Below are 22,757 nucleotides of genomic sequence, written 5' to 3'. Positions count from 1 at the left end.
AAGCACATTTTCACTGTAAGTGTAGATAGCCTTCTCAGTATCAGAACCTTTTAGAAATCCAAACTGTGACTTTGACAGTATGTTATTTGAGATTTTTTGAGCTTTACTCACATGACACCCTGAAAGCCATGGATTGAGGCAGTTATATTTAAGATGAAATGAGCAACTATATTGCCATATCTGAACAAATTTTTGTACAATCTTGAATTAAAGTAACAGAAACTTATGTTCATGTATTCTATGTAGAGCTAAATGTATTCCTGAGATAAATGGAGCAGACAAGATATATACAGCTGCTATTTATTCATACTGAAACTTATAAGAGGTCTAACTTTCTATTTGTTAAGCATTTCTTGTTAACTTGTGAAGCTATAATGAAATTACGTTATGATTATAGAGAATTATGGACAATGTGTTCATTTTATGTCATGCTGGTACAAGTAAATTATTACCTGTGTTTACATGTTACAACATTTTAGACATGGACAATGCGGTTATCTATATAGCAATTGCCATGACAGTGTCCACCTTAGCCGTTAGGAGATGGGCACAACAACGATGTAATACCAGGTGCAGGAAATGGGTTTAAATCTGGTTGGGAAAAATGTGTGAAGGCAGGGCATATACCCCCTGTTAACCGAGGAGTTAAGGCCCGAAGACCCAGAGGAATTTAGGAACATCACCAGAATGGATGTTCCCTTTTATGGTACATGATAGAAACCGTGCAAGTGAAAAGAGCAATTAGGGACAGATAGTTGGTTGGTTTGGGGAAGGGAACCAAACAGCAGGGTCATTGGTAGGATCGGATTAGAGAAGGTTGGCAAAGGAAGTTGGCCATGCCCTTTCAAAGCAACTATATAGGTATTTGCCTGAAGCGATTTAGGGAAATCATTGAAAACCTAAATCAGGATGGCCAGACATGGGTTTGAACCATTGTCCTCCCACAAAAGGGACGCTATTTCATAACAGTGCGACTGTAAAGATGCAAAACGATGTTGACAATCCTCACTGGTCGCGCGCAGCACAACTGCTCTGACTCTTGTAGGTATTCTCACAACACTACCCTTCCTGGCACACTGAAATATCACAAAAGAGGCAATAAAATAAAATAAATGCTGTACTTTCACCTATTAAAGCGATGCATACACACCTGAAGTAAAATTAGAAGCACGTTTAGGTAAAACATGTAACCTCAGATTTAACATGTGTAGACGTACAGGGTGATTACAATTAAAGTTAAACTTTCAAACTACTGTAGAAATAACACCACTGGACAGAAGGACATCAAATTGCAAAGGATTATTATTGGAGAAGGGGGAAAACGTATGGCAAAAGAAGAAGGGGGAAGAAGAAAAGGGGGGGGGAAAAAATGTAGGAATAGATGCCGCTGTAATCATCATAATTTAATGGTGGTCGACTACAAATGAATCATAGAACAATTCCTAAGGTGTACGTTTGACATTGAATAAACTGTACTACTCAGTATTTACGGGTGTATAGGTGTGATACTGTTAGTTATGTAAGCCCATCCCCCATGGCAAGGTCATATCACATCGGATTGGAAAAATCGGTTCTTAATTGTCCTGACACCAAAAACTGCATGAAAAGCATCAATCAAAATCAAATCAGATTATTAATTTCTTTATGACTGGCACAAAACATGTTCAATATGCTGGCCACTGTTTTCTGCAACAAGTTGAAATTGCGAAACGGTATGTTCCACAACTGATCAAAGTGTTTCCGAGGTCACTTTCAGAATGTGTTGCGCAATGTGTGCCTTCAATGCAGCTAAGTTTACAGTCAGAACACTGAACACAACATTTTTCAGATAACCCCACACCCACAAGTCACACAGATTAAGATCAGGTGATCGGAACGGCCAGGCTGTAGGGAAATGGTGGCTGATAATGCTAGCACTTCCGAAATGGCGCTTCAGCAGCTGCTTAACTGGATTTGCAATATGTGGAGGTGCCCCATCTTGCATAAAAATGATCCCATGCACACATCCATGCTATTGGAGAGCTGGAATGATGTGGTGGTGCAAAAGACTCTCATTGCGCTTACCAGTGACGGTACAGGTAACAGAACCGGAAGCACCTGTCCCTTAGAAAAAATATGGCCCTATGATAAATGATGCTGTAAACTTGCGCCACACAGTGACCTTTTCAGGATGAAGTGGTAATGGTTGATTTGAGTGTGGATTTTCCGTTGCCCATATCTGACAATTCTGTGTATTGACATACCCTGTCAGATGGAAGTAGGATTCGTCTGTCCACAAAATCTTCCACAACCAATCACTGTCCACTTCAATGCGAGCAAGAAATTCTAAAGCAAAGGTCTCTCTTGCTGGCAGGTCAACAGGAAGCAACTCATGCACATAAGTAATTTTGAATGGACGGCAAAGAAGGTTTCACAGGATTTTACGCACCATGCTCACAGGTACGTCCAATGTTTGGGCAATTCTCTGTGTACCACATGTTTGCACACCACCACTCGTCTTATCCTGCATTACTGTGGCCACTGCTTCCACTGACGTCGAATCAATTCGTTTCCTCCTCCTACCAGGTTGCACCCCAAAAGAACCCGTCTTTTCTAATTTCTGAATCATATTCTCCAGACCCACAGCAGTCATTGGACCAATGCCTTTTTTCAAACCCTTCAGTGTCCGAAACTTCTGCAGAGTGACGTGTTCGCAGTAATCATTTTTGTAATCCAGCTTTACAAGCAGAGTGCAATCCTGCATCGAGACAGTCAGGGCGAACATTGCAGATGCGAAAGCAGGAAAAGCCGTGTACACGGTGTGCTTATACCAACTTCAATGGGTCGTGCACAAGAAAGGGGTTTTCATTTACGTATTCTGACACATACAGCATGATCTACTGATCAATTTTCACACTATTTTTTTCTTCTGCCATACATTTTCCCCTTTCTCCGATAATATTCCGTTGCAATTTGATATTCTGACAAGTGTCGTTATTTCTACAGCATATTGAAAGTTTAACTTTAATTATAATAACCCTGTAGTTTATTGTGTTACAGCATATCTAGAGGATCACAAAGACACTTTTCCTTGCCATATGCCTCTATAAGCACATGTATAATTTCTTTGTTTCATTCCATTTCTACAATAAGAAGCTATCATTGTAGGTACAGCTTTTGTCAATTACAATTAAAAAAGAGTTCTCATTTGTTTCATTGCTCTGTCAATAAAAAAATGACTTGATGAAAAATGTGCAGAATATTTTGCGCAATAGCCAAAAAGAGTCCTCAAGAGCCCATGTATTTCTTGTCTGCTGACCACGTGTGAATGCAATAACAAGCAGAAAGCCTCCTGGAAATGCTGTGTTCTATGCATGCACGGAAATACTTCATCCGCTGCGCATGTGGGAATACATGGCAGAATAGAACCACTCTTATTTCTACCTGGACATGAACTGTCTGCTCAAATTGTAGTTTCACCCATTCTGCTTCTAGGTGGCAGGCTGACTACACCTGAGTTGTAAACCTTAGGCGTGACATGTAAAAGGGCATTACACAGGAGATCAGTACACTGTTACTCAACATTTTTGTAGGTAAACAATTAATTAGTAAAATATATTTTATCTGGTAGCGAATGGCCTCTCTGACCATTATGCTCAAGTAGTCATACTATCAACTTCTCTGATTACAATTAAGTGATGACATGGAAAGCACAGTAATAAATGAAGAAGCAATAGAAATATCAGTGTACCCTTACAGAAAACTGATTTGATGAATTTGTATAATATGACACATCTCAGTTCAATGTTAACTGTACTAGTAGACTGGTTTCTACCAATCTCTAACAGCTGCTTTTCCAATAAAACAACAAAGTACGGTACAAATAAGATATCAAAAAGCCCTGGACTACAAAACAAATCAAAATGTGTGTGAGGAGAAGGAAATGGTTTGAAAAAACAGAAGTAGGATTGATTTCATATTACAAGAAATACTGTACTGTATTCAGAGAAGTGATTGAAAAATAAAAAATTAAATCTATATGGTCAATAGTTAAACCAGTGAACAGTGTGAGGATTTTGTCATTAAAAAAAAGCAGCCAAATATTAAATGATAACCAGTTAGCCAATGTATTTAATAATCACTTCGTTAAACTAGCTCAGAAGATTTGCATGCGCAGTTCAAGGGATAAAGCAATACAAAATTTGCCTTATACATATAGGCAAATTACAATTACTCCAGAGTGGAATTAACTCCATCAAAACAAAAAACTCGAACAATGGAAAATCCAGGATGGAATGTAACAATACCAGAGAAGGAAAGTTGCTACTCACCATCAGCAGCACACGCGCGCGCGCCCACACACACACACACAGAGAGAGAGAGAGAGAGAGAGAGAGAGAGAGAGAGAGAGAGAGAGAGAGAGAGAGAGAGAGAGAGACTCACGCAAACACAACTTGCACACGTCTGCAGTCTCAGAGAGCTGAAACTACACTGCGAGTAGCAGCACCAGTGCATGATGGGAGTGGCGACCGGGTGGGGGTACGGAGGAGGCTGGGGCGGGGAGGGGGAGGGATTGTATGGTGGGAGTGGCGGACAGTGAAGTGTTGTACTTTTGATGGAAGGCAGGAGAGAAGGTGCGGAGGGGGGAAGGGGTAAGTAGCAGAAAGGAGAGAAATAAAAAGAAATTAAAAGACTGGGTATGGCGGTGAAATGACGGCTGTGTAGTGCTGGAATGGGAACAGGAAGGGGGCTGTATGGGTGAGGACAGTGACTAATGAAGGTTGAGGCCAGGAGGGTTACAGGAATGTAGGATGTATTGCAGGGAAAAAAAAAACCCTCGCATAGAATTAATATCTTGCATAACATACTGAAATTCTGCTCTTCATATATGTGCAAAATTTTCTGTCACACATGCGGCACATCACTATCACTACTACCGGGAATATTTTGAGACAAACATGCAATTGTCATACCCCTTTACAAGAAGTGTAGTAAAACTAACTCACTGGTTACTATATTGAAGTAGTGGAGATGTCTTAACAAAATAGAAGTACCTGTTACTTAGAAAGTGGCATTTTCTGCTGGGTACTGATATGAAGATGCCAAAATATCACTGCTGCTGTTGCTGAAGATGTTAACCAGGCATTAACTACAGTTCAAAGTAATGATCTAGTATCAGTTATACTTTGCGATCTCAGTGAAGCCATTGACTGTATACTGTTTAACAGCCTACTTGCAAAACTGGGATTCTCAACTCGTATTTAAGCAACAGGACGCAGTGTGTATCAGTTAAAAGTAGATGCTCCTCATCTAAGGAAGTTTGGACTATAGTGCCACAGGGCTCGGGACTATGCTATCTCATGTATGAACTGACAGATGCAGTCACTGGTGAGTAACTGAAGGTGGCAGATTTTGTTCTATTTCAATCAAAGATCCTATGGCATACTGCTTTGGGGAGATTCCTGTCACGTCAGCGAAAGTCTTAAAATTAAAAAGAAATCAACAACACCTTGTTGGTGATAAATTAGTCTCAGGTTGACTAAATAGTAAATGAACTCCCATGTAACATCTAAGGATGGTTGTATTGAACTATAAAGCCAACTTTGAGATTATCACTTTATCAGTACCTCTGGAATATCTTCCTACCCTGCTCAATTTCCAGTAGAGGTGCAAAACTCTCCATCAATTATCTACAAAATATCCTTTTTTAGCTGACAGCTGGGTGAACCCAAAGCTGCTAAAAAAATTCTGAAGCCACTTGCAGAATTGCAGACATGTCATTAATACTGTTTAATCTTACTACAGTGAAGCAACAATGTCTCATTATAAATCTCCTATAAATCATCTGAATATCTAGATTAAGGGACGTACATTTCTGTTAGCTACATGGCAAATAGCCGTCTATATCATAAAGCTGTACAACAACCAATAATGTACTACAAATAGGACTCTGTATTTATTGCTGTTTAAAAATATTTCCTTTGAAAAATGTAATGGTAACAAAGTAGATATTAAGTTAATGTGGTAATAGCAAATAAACGGTAGCTATGTAATAAAACTAAAGGGGTATTAGATTTTTTTCAAAGCAGCGGATTTCTTTATGGTTCACTCAGTTAATTTTAGACGGCATAAGCTTCAATTGCATTAAGCACATTATACACAATAGAGGTGAAGTCTCTATAATGTCTTTGTCTCACGTTATTGCATATCTTGACTCATCTTTGAGAGTTCTCCTCCTTGGTGGGATCTAAGGAACATGACGAATGAATGACTGAATGAATTCAAATGTAGGCAAATTGTTGGTGCTTGTATGTGGGTGCTTCCATAACCAAGGTAGCTGAAATGTTTGGCGTTCAAAGAGGCACCATATCAAAGATTTAGACCTTATACAGAGGAAGCAGAAAAACACAATCTGCTAAGTCACAACATAAAAGAAATTGTGTGGTGTTTGACCGTCGCAGAAAGTCACTGAAGAGGCTTGTGATGAAAAATAAGAATACAGCTGCAAAAGTCACTACAGAGCTGAATGTTGCACTTGCACTTACCAAAGACTAGTAGCAAAACTTTCAACCACCACCAGTAGCCAAACCAGCTTACCTCCAAGACAAGTGTCATCACCTCTGGAGTTGGGGCCACACTAAGGCCCTGCATCTCCAACTCCGGCCAATGCAGTGTTATTGGAGTAAACCTACGCACAACCTTTAGCTAACAATGAGAATGTTTTAGTACAACAGCCTGCTATCCAGTATAAACCGTGCTTGTTATCTGCCAAATCACCTTGTCTGCACAGCATCGCAGATTATGTAAGCTGTGCAACGGAAGCAGCTATCTCAAATGTTACTGAGGCTGCACTTGCGAGCACACACCGAGAGCTGTGTGTGCCGCCCTCGCACTCACCTACGGCTGCTAAGGTGATGACGTTTGGATTGTATAACGGGCGTTCACAAAGAAACGATCCAGAGTCTGGAATGTGCAAACCGGTGACAGGAGGGTATTATTGTGGCACGTGTAACAAGGTGTGGTTCCGAAGAGTGTGTGGATGTTCACAGCTCTTCGCTAGAAGGCATGAATGCACGTAACATGACTATACAGAGCTAGCAGCAGCATGCATCGGTCATTCAACACTGCCAGTCGCATTGCAAACAGTGACATTATTCTTTGACCAAGATGGTTTCCTTCTGATTCACTTCCTGCAGCACGGGACAACAGTGAATGCCCAGCGTTACTCGTAAACCTTGACCACCCTTTACCAAGTGATCAAATCAAAACGACCAGACAATCTCACCCGTGAGGTCATTCTGCTACACGACAATGCAAAGCCTCATACAGTTAACACAGTCGCGGCACTCCTGCAGAAATTCAAATGGGAGGTTCTTGGCCTCCCTCTGTACAGTCCCGACCTCTCTCCCTGTGATTACGCCATTTTTGGTCCCCTTAAAAATACTCTGAGGGGCGAACGATTCACCTTGGGCGAAGATGTCCAGCTGTACGTGCGGAACTGGTTAATATTGCAGCCCCAGGAATTTTACGAGACAGCCATTCACCTTCTTGTGTCATAGTGGGACAGGTGTCTCAACAGCCAGTGTCAATACTTCTAAGCTACAGGTACTGATTTCTGTAATTATGCCTCTGGCTCATTTCTTTTTGAATGCCCCTTATAATACTCAATGCCAATAGATCAATGTCTTGCTAATGCTCTTCAATTAGCGCACACAGCACCATCTGGTCCTCACCACATACTGCTCAGTCATACAAACTGTTAACAGTAAGGGTCTCAACCACAGGCCCTGGAATACTGTGAACTGCAGGATAAAATCTCTTGAGAAGTTACACGAAGATACCAGTTCACAATACTTTATTAAAATTTTGAATAACTGGATTTGTGAACTGGAAACCAGAATGCTCTATGCAGAGCCTTCTGAAATTCAAACTGAGCCTAAGTGTCTTTTTTTGAAAAAGGCATTTCTGGTTCTTGCATACACAGTTTTATCTAGTACCTTTGAAGGTAGGAAGGAAAACTGGGTTTAACATCCCGCCAACATTGAGGTCTTTAGAGATTGAGCACATGCTTGGATGGTGTCAACAATGGGGAAGGAAATTGGCCATCTCATTTCAAAGGGATCATCCTGGTATTTGACTGGAGTGATTTAGGAAAATCAAGGAAAACCTAAGACAGGATGGCCGGATGTGAGTTTGAACCATTGTCTTCCAGAATGAGAGTAAAATGTGCTAACCACTGCACTTCCTCAATTGGTTAAGTACCTTTGAGAAATGAGACTGTTTTACTACAACCTTGATAATTGCATATTTCAGTCTGTCTCGAAATGTCCCCCACAGTAGTGATCGTGATGTGTTGCATGACTGAAAATGTTGCACATACATGAAGAGCAGGATTGTAGTACTTTACTCAAGATACTAATTCCAACTTGGAATTGAGATGTGTCACATTATACAAATTCTTCAAATCAGTTTTCTGTAGGGGTATACTGATAATCCTGTTGCTTCTACATTTCTTATTGTGTTTTCCATGTTACTACTTAATTGTTCTCCGATAAGTTGTTTACTATAAATAGTTGTGCATAATGGTTAGAGGGGCCATTCACTACTGGATTAAATGTATGTTACCAATCAAGTGTTTACCTACAATAATGGTCTATACTAGTGTACTGCTTTCCTGTGTAATTCTGATGGGGAAAGTAACTAACAAAACTCATGTTTTAAGTGTTAAACAACATTTCAAAACTGTTCCTTTTACCTGGATCTTTTAGAAAATTAATATCAGTATGGTGTGCAAGAAGAAAGATTTTTTTTTACACCTGTGTAAGAGACTGTGGTTAGTGGGGCACTTAACAGTGCAGTCATCAGCACCCGTTGTGAAGTACTGAATTATCAGTGTGTGGTCAATGTTCTTATGTCGTAAAACTTTACATCTTCAGCAGAGTAGGTACAGAAGTGACATTGTGACTTAGCAGTGCAGCTACACAAGAATAGTTCCATCAGCCACTTGACCATCAATAATTGCAAGGAAGTAATCAGATGAAAGCTCACTTAGTTTGAACAGCCCGGGATGATAGGATGCTTCAGAGGATTATATTTCTGACTTAACAAAGTACTTCATTATATTACATAGTTTGACCCAAGGTCACACATGGTCACAAACTATGAAAACTAAAGCAGCAGTTACAGCCTGATAACACATAATAAGCGAAAGAACATTAAATGCATTTATTATACCGAAGTCTCAATTGGAGTTTACTTTCTTGTTGTTGCCTCAAACTCAGTGGGAGTGAAGTGATACACTTGTCTTACAGAAATTACTGCACTATCCTAATTATTGTGTCCCTTCATGATATCAGATACATATCCAAATTCGTACCATGTATTACAACAGCTGTGGATTGCCCAAAAGTGCGAAAGGTATGTTACAAAATAATGGAATGTTAAAAGGAATACTAAGGTTATCAAAGAGCTATTATCTTTTTCCACTGAATCTCATGCAGGAAAAGTAAAGAGAAAAACCTGTTCAAGCAAGGGAGAACAAAGAGGATGGAACAAGGAATACTTCTGATATATAATCTTATATTATTTTCCCCTGTTCTATCTGTTCTGTATTTAAATGAAGGACAGATGATTAAAAATAAAGAAGACAGACACAATGTAATTTCCACAAATAAATTTTTTAACTACTAGAGTTAACTACAAAACAATGTAAATAATAGTTAATGAAAAACAGCATACACAAATAAACTATTTTTTTTTTAAATCAGAACCATTATGGCTGACATACAGGTACAGTGCGCCAGAATTTGGTAATCAAGAAAAGTAAAGACCTTCAGCATAATTATTGTATGCTATTTCTCAAGACAAAATTTATTATTAAATTTTAAACAAATAACAAAAACAACTACAAACATTTTTATCTACAGCATCCTTCACGCTATCATGATTTAACAGCTGCCTGGATCTCTGGTCTTTTGTGAGTTCCATCACAGAAAGGTCTCTTTGATGTCTGCTTGCAATTACACAACCAGTATTCTTTATCCTCTGTTACTTGGAATTTAACTGGCCGTAGCTTAGTATTCAGGTATGCATTTTTATGAGTCCCATCACATAGAGGCTGCAAAGAAATGTTCAAGATATGACTCACTCTGCTTTCTTATACTGAAATGGAAGTCATCTCCATATACAAAATGTACACAAAAGTAACTAGAGCTAGTGAACTGTTATTTGTTTACTGCTACAAAAATAATTAATAGAGGCATCAAAAAAGAAATCAAAGATGTTATTTACAGCATTCATCCTGCTTCTGGAGTTTTGCAAGTTGTTACACCTCAAACTGCACATGCTAACTACATAGATATCAAAAAACACCATAGAAATAATTCTATATTTCCTCTCAGCACCAATAATTCCCAAAAGCTGTAAGTTTTCCCAGTATTTACAACATCCTTGAACAAAATATGATTGGTATTTTTGTTCATGTAAAATTTGAGTAAAACTTATAACTTTTGACAACTACCAGCATACTCAAGTGAAACTCAATACCAATTATTGGAAGAAGGATATGACAAAAACAGTGCTGGTAGTCGTCTAAAATATTACCAACGGTGCTAGTAAGCTTGTTGCTTTGTCAGAAAATCTTCATAAAGAGTGACATCTATTCTCCTTTCATGAAACATTATGGCCAGTTTTGGAATTTAACCCAAGACACTGGCGAGCAGTCTGAAAAACTGTACATTACTAACTATTCTCCTCTTGGTAGCCAAGATGCAAATTTTTCCTCTACCTCATTAAACCAACTAAATCCAGGATGAATGCACTTTAAAGTAGTGTGGCTGGGTGGACTCCAAACTGTGAACAAAGTTGCTTTCATATACAGAAAACTGTGTGAGTTACTACAGAAATACAGTCTTGCACAAACAAAGCTAAATACCATAGCAACTGATCTATCAATCAGTAAAACACTGACCTCTACACAGTAGGTGGGGAGAGGGGGAGTATGCTAACAAAATTACAACAGAATGAACTACATACTTTGCATAACCTGAGTTCTGAGTGAACCAGTGGTGAGTACTACCAAACAATGTACTTAATATATTCTATAGCCCAGACTTTTAAATGCTTGCCAAGACCTTGGGGGGTACATTTTATATTGACACACAGTGTAGCTAATGGGCCTGACTAAAAATTAAATTTAATTCTTGTACCCCATACAATACCCAGTTATACAATTACTGACAGTCTCAATACCGAAGATGCAGAATAATATTGTCCACCTCAAATGAACCAACTGCTATGACTAATGCAGCTGTGTATGTTTAAGTCAAACATTGGAATTTAACTGTAGCGGTGTTAACAAAAATATGCCTTACCCCATGATCAAACTACAAGTATGTAAAAGCAGAAGTAAAGCTGTGAGTACCGGGCGTGAGTCGTGCTTCGGTAGCTCAGTTGGTAGAGCACTTGCCCGCGAAAGGCAAAGGTCCCGAGTTCGATTCTCGGTCGGGCACACAGTTTTAATCTGCCAGGAAGTTTCATATCAGCGCACACTCCGCTGCAGAGTGAAAATCTCATTCTGGATACAAGTATGTAGCCCATGACTGTACCATATTGAACAGCATGTTTAGTTTTAGGGGATGTCCATTAATTACATGAGCTCAAAATGAAGGTGGGCGGGGGAGAGTCCATCGAAACCTCATTTAAAAGGATGGGAGACAACGAAAATCTCATGTTATTTTATAAATTCAGAGATTATATATTTATATATAAAAAATTAATCTCAAGCATAGTCAATATTAAAGTGCCCACCAGCCTTTATTGCCTCTCTGAACTGAACTCTTTACATGTGTGTATGCCTGAGATTCCCCAGTATAAAAGAAGTGTAGCGCAAGTGTTAGATTTGATTCAGGGAGTTCTCTGCTGTGCCAGTCGACATCTCTGCAAGTCAGTTGGTGAGTCAATCGTGATATTCTGCAATGCATATAAAGCTGATGTTACTGTGTTCACTGTGAATTTGTACCAAAACTTTTAGAATGCATATGTTAAGCAGCATGCCAACAAGTCTAAACATATGTGTTAGCACAAGGTTAATCGTTTATGAAAGTGAGCTAAGCTGAAGTTCACTAACAAGAATACTCTTAGTGATCACATAAATAAAGAGACTGAAAAGCTACATAATCATATCGTTCAAAGGAAGGTACAAACAATGTTGCCTTTCAACAGCAAAGTAAGTAAGGGTTCAGTGACATTTAATGTATATACCAATAAAAGGTCAGTACTGCTTTCGTGAAGCCTTTTTGTCCCTCTGTCTATTACAATACGTCAGGGTTGCTTGTTTAAAATAAATCATTTTTAATTATGTTAAATAAATAAACAAGGTTTTATTAAAGTATTACAGTGTTTTAATCACTGTCTAAAACAAAAAAATCGTTTTTACATATTTTTATCCAACTATATGGTAAATCGCACATAAGTGGGAGAGGGGGGGGGGGGCAAATTGTTAAGAAATTCCTTCACATAAATAATGGACATCCACTTAACATAACACAGAAATTGGCATATTTGGTGCTGGTGCACTATCTCAGTTGAAGAAGATGAATGGTAAAATAGCCAGCCATCCTTTGACTTGTGTGAAGTAAAAATAATTAATAATAAAATAATAATAATAATAATAATAAAATGAGGATGGTGAGTAACGAGTTGAACTACTCTCCTCCCATATAAAAACTTTTTCAGTAATTTTTAGGCAGTGGATAACATCATTACTATGAGTATAGGACTGCTATATAAACTTTTATTCATGTCAACACATTAACTGCATGAAGTGCATGCATATTATTGCAAACACACCTGACTTTTACTCCTCCCACACAGACACCACATGTAGGTTTTTCCTTTCTCACATTTCATTTTGAATGGTTTCTTGTCATATATCTCACCATTCTGTTTTTGTAATGAGGCACCATGTATTTCAGCTAGTGGGTTTTGTGGAACTACTGAGGGTTTGTCTGGACCACTTGAATAAAATTTTGATGTGTTCTGAAAAATCAAGAAAAAATACATTGATTCAGATTAAATGTCAGAAACAATAAATTCTAGTAACAGAACACTTCCTAACAACTAAAAATATATCATTGGCTTAGTATGAAAACTATGTATACAAAAAATAAAACCTTAATATTTATATAGCTTTATTAGCTAGAAAACATAATATCTCAATTATTTGTAAACCAATGAGAGGTAATGAGCTATGTTCTGTGCTCTAGTGAGGAAATAAAAGAAATCCTGTATACTAATATAATAGAGGGAAACATTAACATATATAAATCCTGTATACTGAGACGACCATATTAAGGCAGAAAAACGTGCATAACTTTTCTGACATACGAAGTTTCATTTTAAGCCGGTGATATACCAAATGTAAAAAGAGGATGAATACCTACAAAGCCTAAAACAAAAATACAATCTTGGTGATAATTTGTAACCCCCCCCCCCCACACACACACACACTTTTTTTCCCCAGAAGACTAACAGTGATACTCCTCGTGTTTAGTGACTTAATACAGAGTGAGTCAGATGGTTAGGTGATGTTCTCATGGCAATATTGTCCAGAGCCTTTCCATGGTTGTTACCAGAGTGCCTTCCTACTTGCTACCTATGTGCTGCTTTCTCTGTAGAACAGGATCCCAACATCAACTTAGCCTTAGGGTTTCCTCTTTATTGTTGTAGTGGTTGTTATTCTTATACATCTTGATGCCTTCTCAGAACAAATGACACGATAACAGCTTGAAAAGTTCAGATTTTCCACTGGAAGCTGTTGTGGAACCTGTACAATATTTTAAGGGGCAGTTGCTTGTCACTTCAGGTATGACCTTGATAGGCTGTAGTGGGCTCACCAATTTATATGTTGGTTTGCTAGAAAACTGCAAATGCCAGGAGGATGGCAAGGTTTATAATGTAATTGTAGGACACATCAACTTCCACAGCCTGCCGCCCCCCCCCCCCCCTCCCTTTTTCCCGAGAAAAAAGCTGTGAATCCTTTGGATATGTGTGTGGGTAAGGTGTTGGTGTCTGGCCTAGATGTCCTGGTTTTCAGCACACTTTGGTGTGACCTTGCTCAATTTGTTTCTCTGTGACTGACATCTTGACAATGAAAACTGAAATTATGGCTTTCTGTTGATTAAATCATTTACTATACATATTTTTTCCACTTCTTTCATGGCAGAATCCCTGTAGGTGGATGCAGATAAAAGAATCTTTGTCTCTATACAGTTCATGCTTTATACCACATCTACACAATGATCAGCGAAAGCATATTTTTATGACTGACCTGGTCTAGTCCAGTGTGATGTCTGTGTTCAATGCATGTCTTTAATAGAGCTAGAAGTCTGGGCACTGTACAGTTTCCAACATCGATACAGGATCTTATATATTCCTAGCCTCCTCAGACCAAGGCTGTCTTTTATGAAACATGTCATCAATTGCATTCATACTGGAAGTTTAGGGACATTGTTTCTTGAAGGGTCTTCTATTCTTGAATGACACTACCAGCGGGCAGAAAAACCAACTGAGAAAAGTTTCCCAAAGATTCTAGTTGCTCATTATGTTTAATGCTTGCTGGTAGAAATGAGTGGTGTATCTGCTTCTCGGAGTACCAATTCTGGACAAATACGGAGCGGAGATGGCTAAGCTCTGCTGTTGAGCTCTCAAGATGTGATGATGATTGATTGTAATATATCACTGCGTTGGGATGATACACACAAACCCAGGTCAGTGTTTGTTGGTTTCTGATGCATATTGTGACCCATGACATCCAGGAAAGGGACATCAAAAATTTTTTCCATTCCCGAAGTGAAAATTGGAGGAAGTTGTCATGTACATACCTCCAAAAAAGTTGGTTTTAGAAGTGCTGAGTGCTTCATCCTTGAAGTCTTCTACAAAAATGTTAGGTACTCTGGGGGACAGAGGGCTATCCACAGCAACACTATCAGTGTTTTTCAAAATGTTTTTTGTTGGGAAAAAAAAAAAAAAACAGATCAAGGTGAGCACATGTTTGAAGACCTGTATGATATCCTCTTCTAGAGTTACAATGAACACAACAAAAAATAGTTGTGTTGTGTAAACAGAATGTCTATACTGAAACTTACTAAAAAAAGAGAAGTCAGAGTTTGTAGCACCGGGGGAGAGAGGGAGGTGGGAGGGGGGTGCCGGGAGAGAGAGGGAGGTGGGAGGGGGGTGCCGGGAGAGAGAGGGAGGTGGGACGGGGGTGCCGGGAGAGAGAGGGAGGTGGGAGGGGGGTGCCGGGAGAGAGAGGGAGGTGGGAGGGGGGTGCCGGGAGAGAGAGGGAGGTGGGAGGGGGGTGCCGGGAGAGAGAGGGAGGTGGGAAGGGGGGTGCCGGGAGAGAGAGGGAGGTGGGAAGGGGGGTGCCGGGAGAGAGAGGGAGGTGGGAAGGGGGGTGCCGGGAGAGAGAGGGAGGTGGGAGGGGGGTGCCGGGAGAGAGAGGGAGGTGGGAGGGGGGTGCCGGGAGAGAGAGGGAGGTGGGAGGGGGGTGCCGGGAGAGAGGGAGGTGGGAGGGGGGTGCCAGGAGAGAGGGAGGGGGGTGCCAGGAGAGAGGGAGGGGGGTGCCAGGAGAGAGGGAGGTGGGAGGGGGGTGCCAGGAGAGAGGGAGGTGGGAGGGGGGTGCCAGGAGAGAGGGAGGTGGGAGGGGGGTGCCAGGAGAGAGGGAGGTGGGAGGGGGGTGCCAGGAGAGAGGGAGGTGGGTGCCAGGAGAGAGGGAGGTGGGAGGGGGGTGCCAGGAGAGAGGGAGGTGGGGGGGCACCGGGGGAGAGGGAGGTGGGTGCCAGGAGAGAGGGAGGTGGGAGGGGGGTGCCAGGAGAGAGGGAGGTGGGGGGCGCCGGGGGAGAGGGAGGTCGGGGTGAGCACTGGGGGAGAGGGAGGTCGGGGTGAGCACTGGGGGAGAGGGAGGTGGGTTGTGGTGGTGGTGTGATCTGACCCATCTTGTCACATTCTATAGCCTTCCATGAAGCATTCTGCACTGCTGAAGCATTTTGTCTCACACGAGCAGTAATTTCCTGGATGGATGCATTACATTCCCTCATGCCAATAATACGCCCTCTTTCAAACTCACCGATTTGACGGTACGGTTCAGGTGTATGTCTCAGAGGGATCCTGCACATCTGCTTAGGTCTCACTGATCATTTACATTTGGTTTCCAACAAGAGCTGCAGGTACATTTTACCGGTAGGTGGTGTTGCGCTGCAATATCGATGTTTATCTTGAACCCACAGGCTGACATGTTTCAATTGCTAATCATTTCTGTAGAACATACTAATGTACATATCCTGTGAATACGAATGTACTATCTCAAGTCATTCAGGGTGTTCTATTTTTTTTCTGAACATGAGTGTATTATACCCAAAGAAGTGGGTGAATTAGCAGCAGCCGACATTCTGGCTACTCCCACAACCAGAGGAGACTTTAAATGTGTTTTAGTCATAATGGTGTTTTTTTTTCAAAATTCTTTATTAAGGAAATGTACTGGAAGGGCAGTAGCCAGTACGCTGAGAAAAGCGTATGTATACAGGGCAGGTAAGCCTAAAAAAGTCCTCAGTGATGATGGTACTCAGTTCATGTACAAGCTTTGTAAGGACAGACTACAGGTTAGGTATATAGGGGACTTTATACTAAAGATTTTGAGGAAATTATGAACTACCATACTCAACAAAAGTATCACCATATGAAGTGCTTACAGGTAAAAAATCAAACTGATTGAGCACTCACTAAAATCCCCAAAGAGAAGTGATTAAAGTTTGGAAGAGAAACAGAAATTAGCCTTAGAAAAGTTGGTAGAAAAAGGACAATCTTGAATAGCAAAGTATGATAAGAAAATCATTCCAAAAGAATATGTGGTAGGAAATACGGGGCTGATCACAGAAAATCATCTCAAATTAACACTGAGGTAAAGAAATTTTAAGAAATTTTTAAGGGCCCACAGGTGGTGAGCAAAGTGTCCCATCCAAAAGAGGTCAAGTGTCATGTCCTGCAATCCAATCAGTGAAAGGTGTGTATAATATAGTAGGTGCAACAAAGTACGATGGTAACCTATGGTTATGACAAGTATGAATGCCAGACACTGGAGAAAGTGCCTCTTTTGTGAAAAATTAATGAATTACTGAAATGACAGGATATTTATAGAATTATATGCACATAGTAGAGTAATGAGATGTGATTAGTAGGAGACAAATAATGTTTACATATATGATGCAGCACAAGTTGCATAAGCTCGTTGTGGATGATGAGTCAGGAGGAATGTGAAGTCAGTAAGGCATTTAAAGAGCCAAAGACGTGTGCAGTTCAGTGTTAATGGCCTTCCAGGTGCTGCCAGCCAGCTGTTAAGACCAATATACAAAGGAATGTTATAGTGATGTATATACATGAGGTGTTTTGCAAACATAACTTATCACTAATAATGTTGTCATGGGATGGACTGTTGTTATTATTATGCAACTGATTAACTAATGAAAATTGTTTTGTATCTAAAGAAGTAAGCTTCTTAACTTATTATTTGGGAATTTAAAAAATACCTGTGTCCCACTTGGGCAATAAAGCCAATAAAGGAAGATGACATGGCCATATGAATACTTGTCAGCAGCACATTGCTCACACAGAAATTTTATTCTCCTGCCACTGGGTATGCAAGTGCACCGATGCGGAAAGTTCTTAAGCCAACATACATTGCAAGTAAGGACTACGAAGATAAGATATAAGAAATTATGGCCCATATGGACACACAGACAGTTGTTTTTCCCTCACTCTATTTGTGGGTGGAACAGGAAAGGAAATGACCAGTAGGGGTACAGGGTACCCTCCGCCATGTGCCATACATTGGCACAGTGGCTTGCAGAGTATCTACGTAGGTGTAGATGTACGCATTTGCAGATTGAGCAAGCAACGTCGGTCACAGCACAAATGGAGTGTTGATACTAAGCTCTGCAGCAAGCATTTTGGTGTCACTGAGGTTGCGTGGTGGATTGCTGGGCCCGTGTTGTCAAGTAGGCAGCAGTTCTGGAATGGGCTGACAGTGTGTCGAATAGTTTGGGAGTGAAGTGACAAGCTGCATCTGTGGACTTGTGCACTGCAAATCTTTCTGATTTCAGTGAGCCTATTTGTTCAACGTGTTGGCTGAGGCTCCTTGGGTTACTGACAGTTGGACTACACCTACATCAATACTTTGTAAATTACACTTAAGTGCCCATCAGAAACTTCATCAAACCACAATAATTCTCTGTTTTTCCACTCTGATAGGCACAGAGCTCTGATCTCACTTATTTTATGATGATGATCATTTATCCTGATGTAGGTTGGCATTGGCAAAATATTTTTGCATTTGGAGGAGGAACATGGTGATTGAAATTTCATCAGAAGATCCCACCACCAACGATAAATGCCTTTGTTTTAATGATGTCCATCCCAAGTTCTGTATCGATGATACACTCACCCCTATTTCTTGATAATACAAAACATGCTGCCTTTCTTTGAACTTTCTCGATGTACTCTGTTAATCCTATCTGGTAAGGATCCCATACCGCACTGCATAGTGTAGGCAGTCTCTCTAGTAAATCTGCTGGCCGCGGTGGTCTAGTGGTTCTAGGCGCTCAGTCAGGAACCGCGCGACTGCTACGGTCGCAGGTTCGAATCCTGCCTCGGGCATGGATGTGTGTGATGTCCTTAGGTTAGTTAGGTTTAAGTAGTTCTAAGTTCTAGGGGACTAATGACCACAGATGTTGAGTCCCATAGTGCTCAGAGCCATTTGAACCATCTAGTAAATCTGTTACATTTTCGAAGTGTTCTCCTGCTAAAACACAGTCTTTGGAATGCCTTTCTCATTACATTTTCTATGTGTTCTTTCCAATTTAAGTTGTTCATAATTGTAATTCCTAGGTATTTAGTTGAATTTACAGCCAGTAGATTTGACTGATTTATCATGTAAATGAAATTTAATGGATTCCTTTTAGCACACTCATGCATGATCTTACACTTTTCCTTATTTTGGGTCAACTGCCAATTTACGCACAATACAGATATGTCTAAATCTTTTTGTGATTTGTTTTGATCTTCTGATGGCTTTACTAGATGATAAAAGACAGCATCATCTGCAAACAACCTAAGATGGCTGCTCAGATTGTCACCTAAATTGTTTATATAAATAAGAAACAGCAGAGGGCCTTTAACACTACCTTGGGGAATGCCATAAATTACTTCTGTTTTACTCATTGACTTTCCGTCAATTACTATGAACTGTGACTGCTCTGACAGGAAGTCAAGAATCCAGTCGCATAACTGAGACGGTATTCCTTAAGCAAACAATTTTGATTACATGCTGCTTGTGAGATATGGTGTCAAAAGCATTCTTGAAATCTACAAATACAGAATCAATATGGAATCCTTTGTCCGTATCACTCAACACTGTGTGTGTAAAGAGGTAGTTGTGTTTCACAAGAACAATGGTTTCTAAATTGTGTTGACTGTGTGTGAATACACCATTCTCTTCGAGGTAATTCATTGTCTTTTAACATACCATAGGCTCCAAAATCCTGCTGCATATCAATGTTAATGATATGGGGCTGTAATTTAGTGGATTACTCCTAACCTTTCTTGAATATTGGTGTGACCTGTGCAACTTTCCAGTCTTTGGGTACGGATCTTACATTGAGTGAGTGGTTGGATATGATTGTTAAGTATGGAGCTATTGCTTCAGCATACTCTAAAAGGAACCTAACTGGTGTACATTCTGGACCGTAAGACTTGCTGCTATTAAGAGATTCAAGTTTCTTCACTACTTTGAGGATATCTACTTTCAAGTTACTCTTGTTGATAGGTGTTCTTGATTTGTATTCTGGAATATTTATTTCATCTTCTTTGGTGCAGGAATTTTGGAATGCTTCTTTGTGTGTTCCCAGAGACCCTCTAACCTAAAAAAACCACACAGTCCACGCCACACAGCCCCTTCTACCTGTGTACCGCCTTCCTGCATGTAATGGACTCCTGACCTATCCAGCAGAAACCGAAACCCCACCATCTTATGGCGCAAGTCGAGGAATCTGCAGCCTACACAGTCACAGAACCATCTGAGCCTCTGATTCAGACCCTCCACTCAGTTTTGTACCAGAGTTCCCAATCAGTTCTGTCTACTATGCTGCAAATGGTGAGCTCCGCTTTCATCTCGCAAGCGAGACTGGCAGCCTTTACGACTTCTGATTGCAGCTCGAAACCAGAGAGGACTACTACTGATCCAAACCGACACACATCATTGGTACTGACATGAGCCACCACCTGCAGTTGGCTCCACCATGTACTCTTCATGGCATCTGGAATGATTCCACAAGGTATGAACACTGAGTGCACACTGGCTTCCTTCCCCTTCTTGGCAGCCATGCCCCTAAGGGACCCCGTAATCCGGCACACTGCACTGGGAAGTCTTTTGCAGGCAAATCACCACTTGACCACAGGTGAGCAGTGACTGGGCAGGTCACTGATGCGGACCAATTGGCAGACTCCTGGGTCATGCTGGATGCCCGTTGGATCCCCTCAGCCAGCACACAACAGTGACACCCATCCACTGCAGCATCAGTCTGTATAACCATAGCCAACACAGCCTGGAGCTGAGCATGAACTATTGGAAACTCTGTTCGCATCTGCACACAATGGTCACAGTTCCTATCCATATTAAAGACTGTGGTAAAGTAGACTACACAGACAAACAAAGGACTACTGACACTCACTGAGGAACTCTACTGCAGACACCGCTGAAAATGCAAGAAGTGCGTCTAAATAATTCGCTTCCGATTAGGCACTTGTAATATGTTGGAAAATCGGTTTATTTTCTGACACAAATGAAAATGCGACAACTGTGTCTATTAGATATTAAATTAACACACAGAAATTCCAAAACTGAACTACCAAAGCACACAGATGACACTGTATAATTTGCTCCTGGTTAGGACCTCTTAAGATGTCACAAAAGCACTTACTTCCTTGTTGCTGCTCTGTCTTTGCTGGTGGCTGTTGCCCGACTGTATTTACGTGGAGGTTCCTTGTGATTCTCCAAGACTGCATGCACTCAAGTGTGTGGTTTTTAAAAGGGACACGAGTGCCATGAATGCATGATGGAACTATTAGTGGCAATTATTTGAGGCAGCTGTCTTGAGGTGCACTCAGAGAATATTAAGATTGCATGATCTTTCAATCTGTCTTTCATGTTGTAGAATACTGTGCAAATTTAGTTTGTGTGAGAGAACAAGCATGATTTAAGTCCTGCGGGCTTACATAGCGGTGAGGTCCTTGTAGCCTGTTGGTGCTACAGAAATTTACCTTCGGGATGCTTCAAGTCCTTGCCCAGCTCCAGGACAGCTATCAATGTATGTACGTACTCAGTGATGGGTTGGTAAAGACCATTCTGTACCATGTTTTGATTCCCTCCAGTTGCCAACCATTGTGCTTAATCCACTGTTTGTTAAATCTGTTTGGAAGCTGGCGAGTTCCCACTAGGTGACACTCATTAAAATTCATTACTTGTTTAACCTAACCGATAGCAGCTTAATCTATTCGGTGCCTTCTACCTGCTGTGGTTATCCATTGTAAAATAGGACAGTGTCCAATGCCTAGCTTGATGTGGACTCTGCATAAAAAGAGAGAGAGAGAGAGAGAGAGAGAGAGAGAGAGAGAGAGAGAGACATCCCCTTAGTTGTTTATTAGATTGCCGATTTAGAAGTTTTAATGGTTAGTTGATTGTATGATTTAAAAAAAATAGGCTAAGGTTTATTAATTCTGTGTGTTTCTTCATATTTTTACTGTAAAACAAATTCACAAGAAGGGAGAGAGTCTGAGGTCTGGATTAAGTTGAAATGGGAGCTACACTTGCTCTGCGGATAAGTTGAAATGGGAGCTACACTCGCTCTGCGGACCAATTTCGAGGTTAATAGTATTTGCTCCAGTTTTAAATTTTAATGATGCTCGCTTTTCATTTGTAATGATGTTGTGAAATGTTTTTTGATTAACTCAAGTTTAGTCAAAGATTTTGGTCTAAGTATTTAATTATTAGAGTTTGTTAAACATTGTGTTAATACAGTAAGTCCAAATTTTCCTGACTTTTCCTTTATTATATCTGTAACATTACAAAGGGGCTTCGGCACAGAGTTCACGAGTATCTCATTGAAATGTGTTGCATTCATATAGTTGTTAAATAAACAATGTATTGCAGTGCTCAGACGCCATCCACTTCCAAATTATTGTGTTGGAGTCTGGCCTGCTCCAAAGGTTGCCTTCAATTCCCTATCCCTGTCCTGAAGGTCTTAAAAAAAGTGACTGGAAACTGCATAATGATGACTGCCAAACCTGTAGCATAACAGATTCACAACACCAAGGATTACTATATTCAAAAAATGAGTGATAAGTGGTTTGAATGAACAGTAATATGTGCTCTAAAATAACGACTATCAAATAGTATGTGATCCATGAAAAAGATAGTGGAGGCCATGAACCACAACAAAGTTAAGAGAAAAGCAAATATCTCATGAGTATGGTTTGAATGGCAATGAGTTGCATGCAAAAGTATAACAAATAATACCTTCTGTTAATGAAATAATAAAACAACAGAGAGAGCTCAAATGGATTTCTATAAGACAGTGACCAGGCCACACAGAAAAGTGAATGACATGTTTATTTTGTATATTGAGAGTAATGTAAAAAGTGATGATTACTATCAAAACTTTACTTTCCAA

The 22,757-nt window shown here is 40.3% G+C and overlaps 1 protein-coding gene across 1 annotated transcript in view; it reads right to left on the bottom strand.

Annotated features, from left to right (window-relative positions):
- Window positions 1-9,637: 9,637 nt before the first annotated feature.
- LOC126248874 (CDGSH iron-sulfur domain-containing protein 3, mitochondrial) overlaps window positions 9,638-22,757 on the bottom strand; it is a 28,625-nt gene continuing 15,505 nt past the window's right edge. Inside the window, exons 2-3 of the mRNA XM_049950320.1 lie at window positions 12,829-13,017; window positions 9,638-10,096 (exon numbers count right to left, since the gene is read on the bottom strand). Of these exons, the coding sequence (XP_049806277.1) occupies window positions 9,920-10,096; window positions 12,829-13,017 (366 nt within the window). The 3' untranslated portion in view covers window positions 9,638-9,919. The remainder of the gene's footprint in view (window positions 10,097-12,828; window positions 13,018-22,757) is intronic.

This window comes from Schistocerca nitens, chromosome 3 (assembly GCF_023898315.1).
Source record: "Schistocerca nitens isolate TAMUIC-IGC-003100 chromosome 3, iqSchNite1.1, whole genome shotgun sequence".
Lineage (NCBI taxonomy): Eukaryota > Metazoa > Arthropoda > Insecta > Orthoptera > Acrididae > Schistocerca > Schistocerca nitens.
The sequence above is the reverse complement of the archived record's forward strand: the minus strand, read 5'-3'. Positions and strand labels throughout refer to the sequence as shown.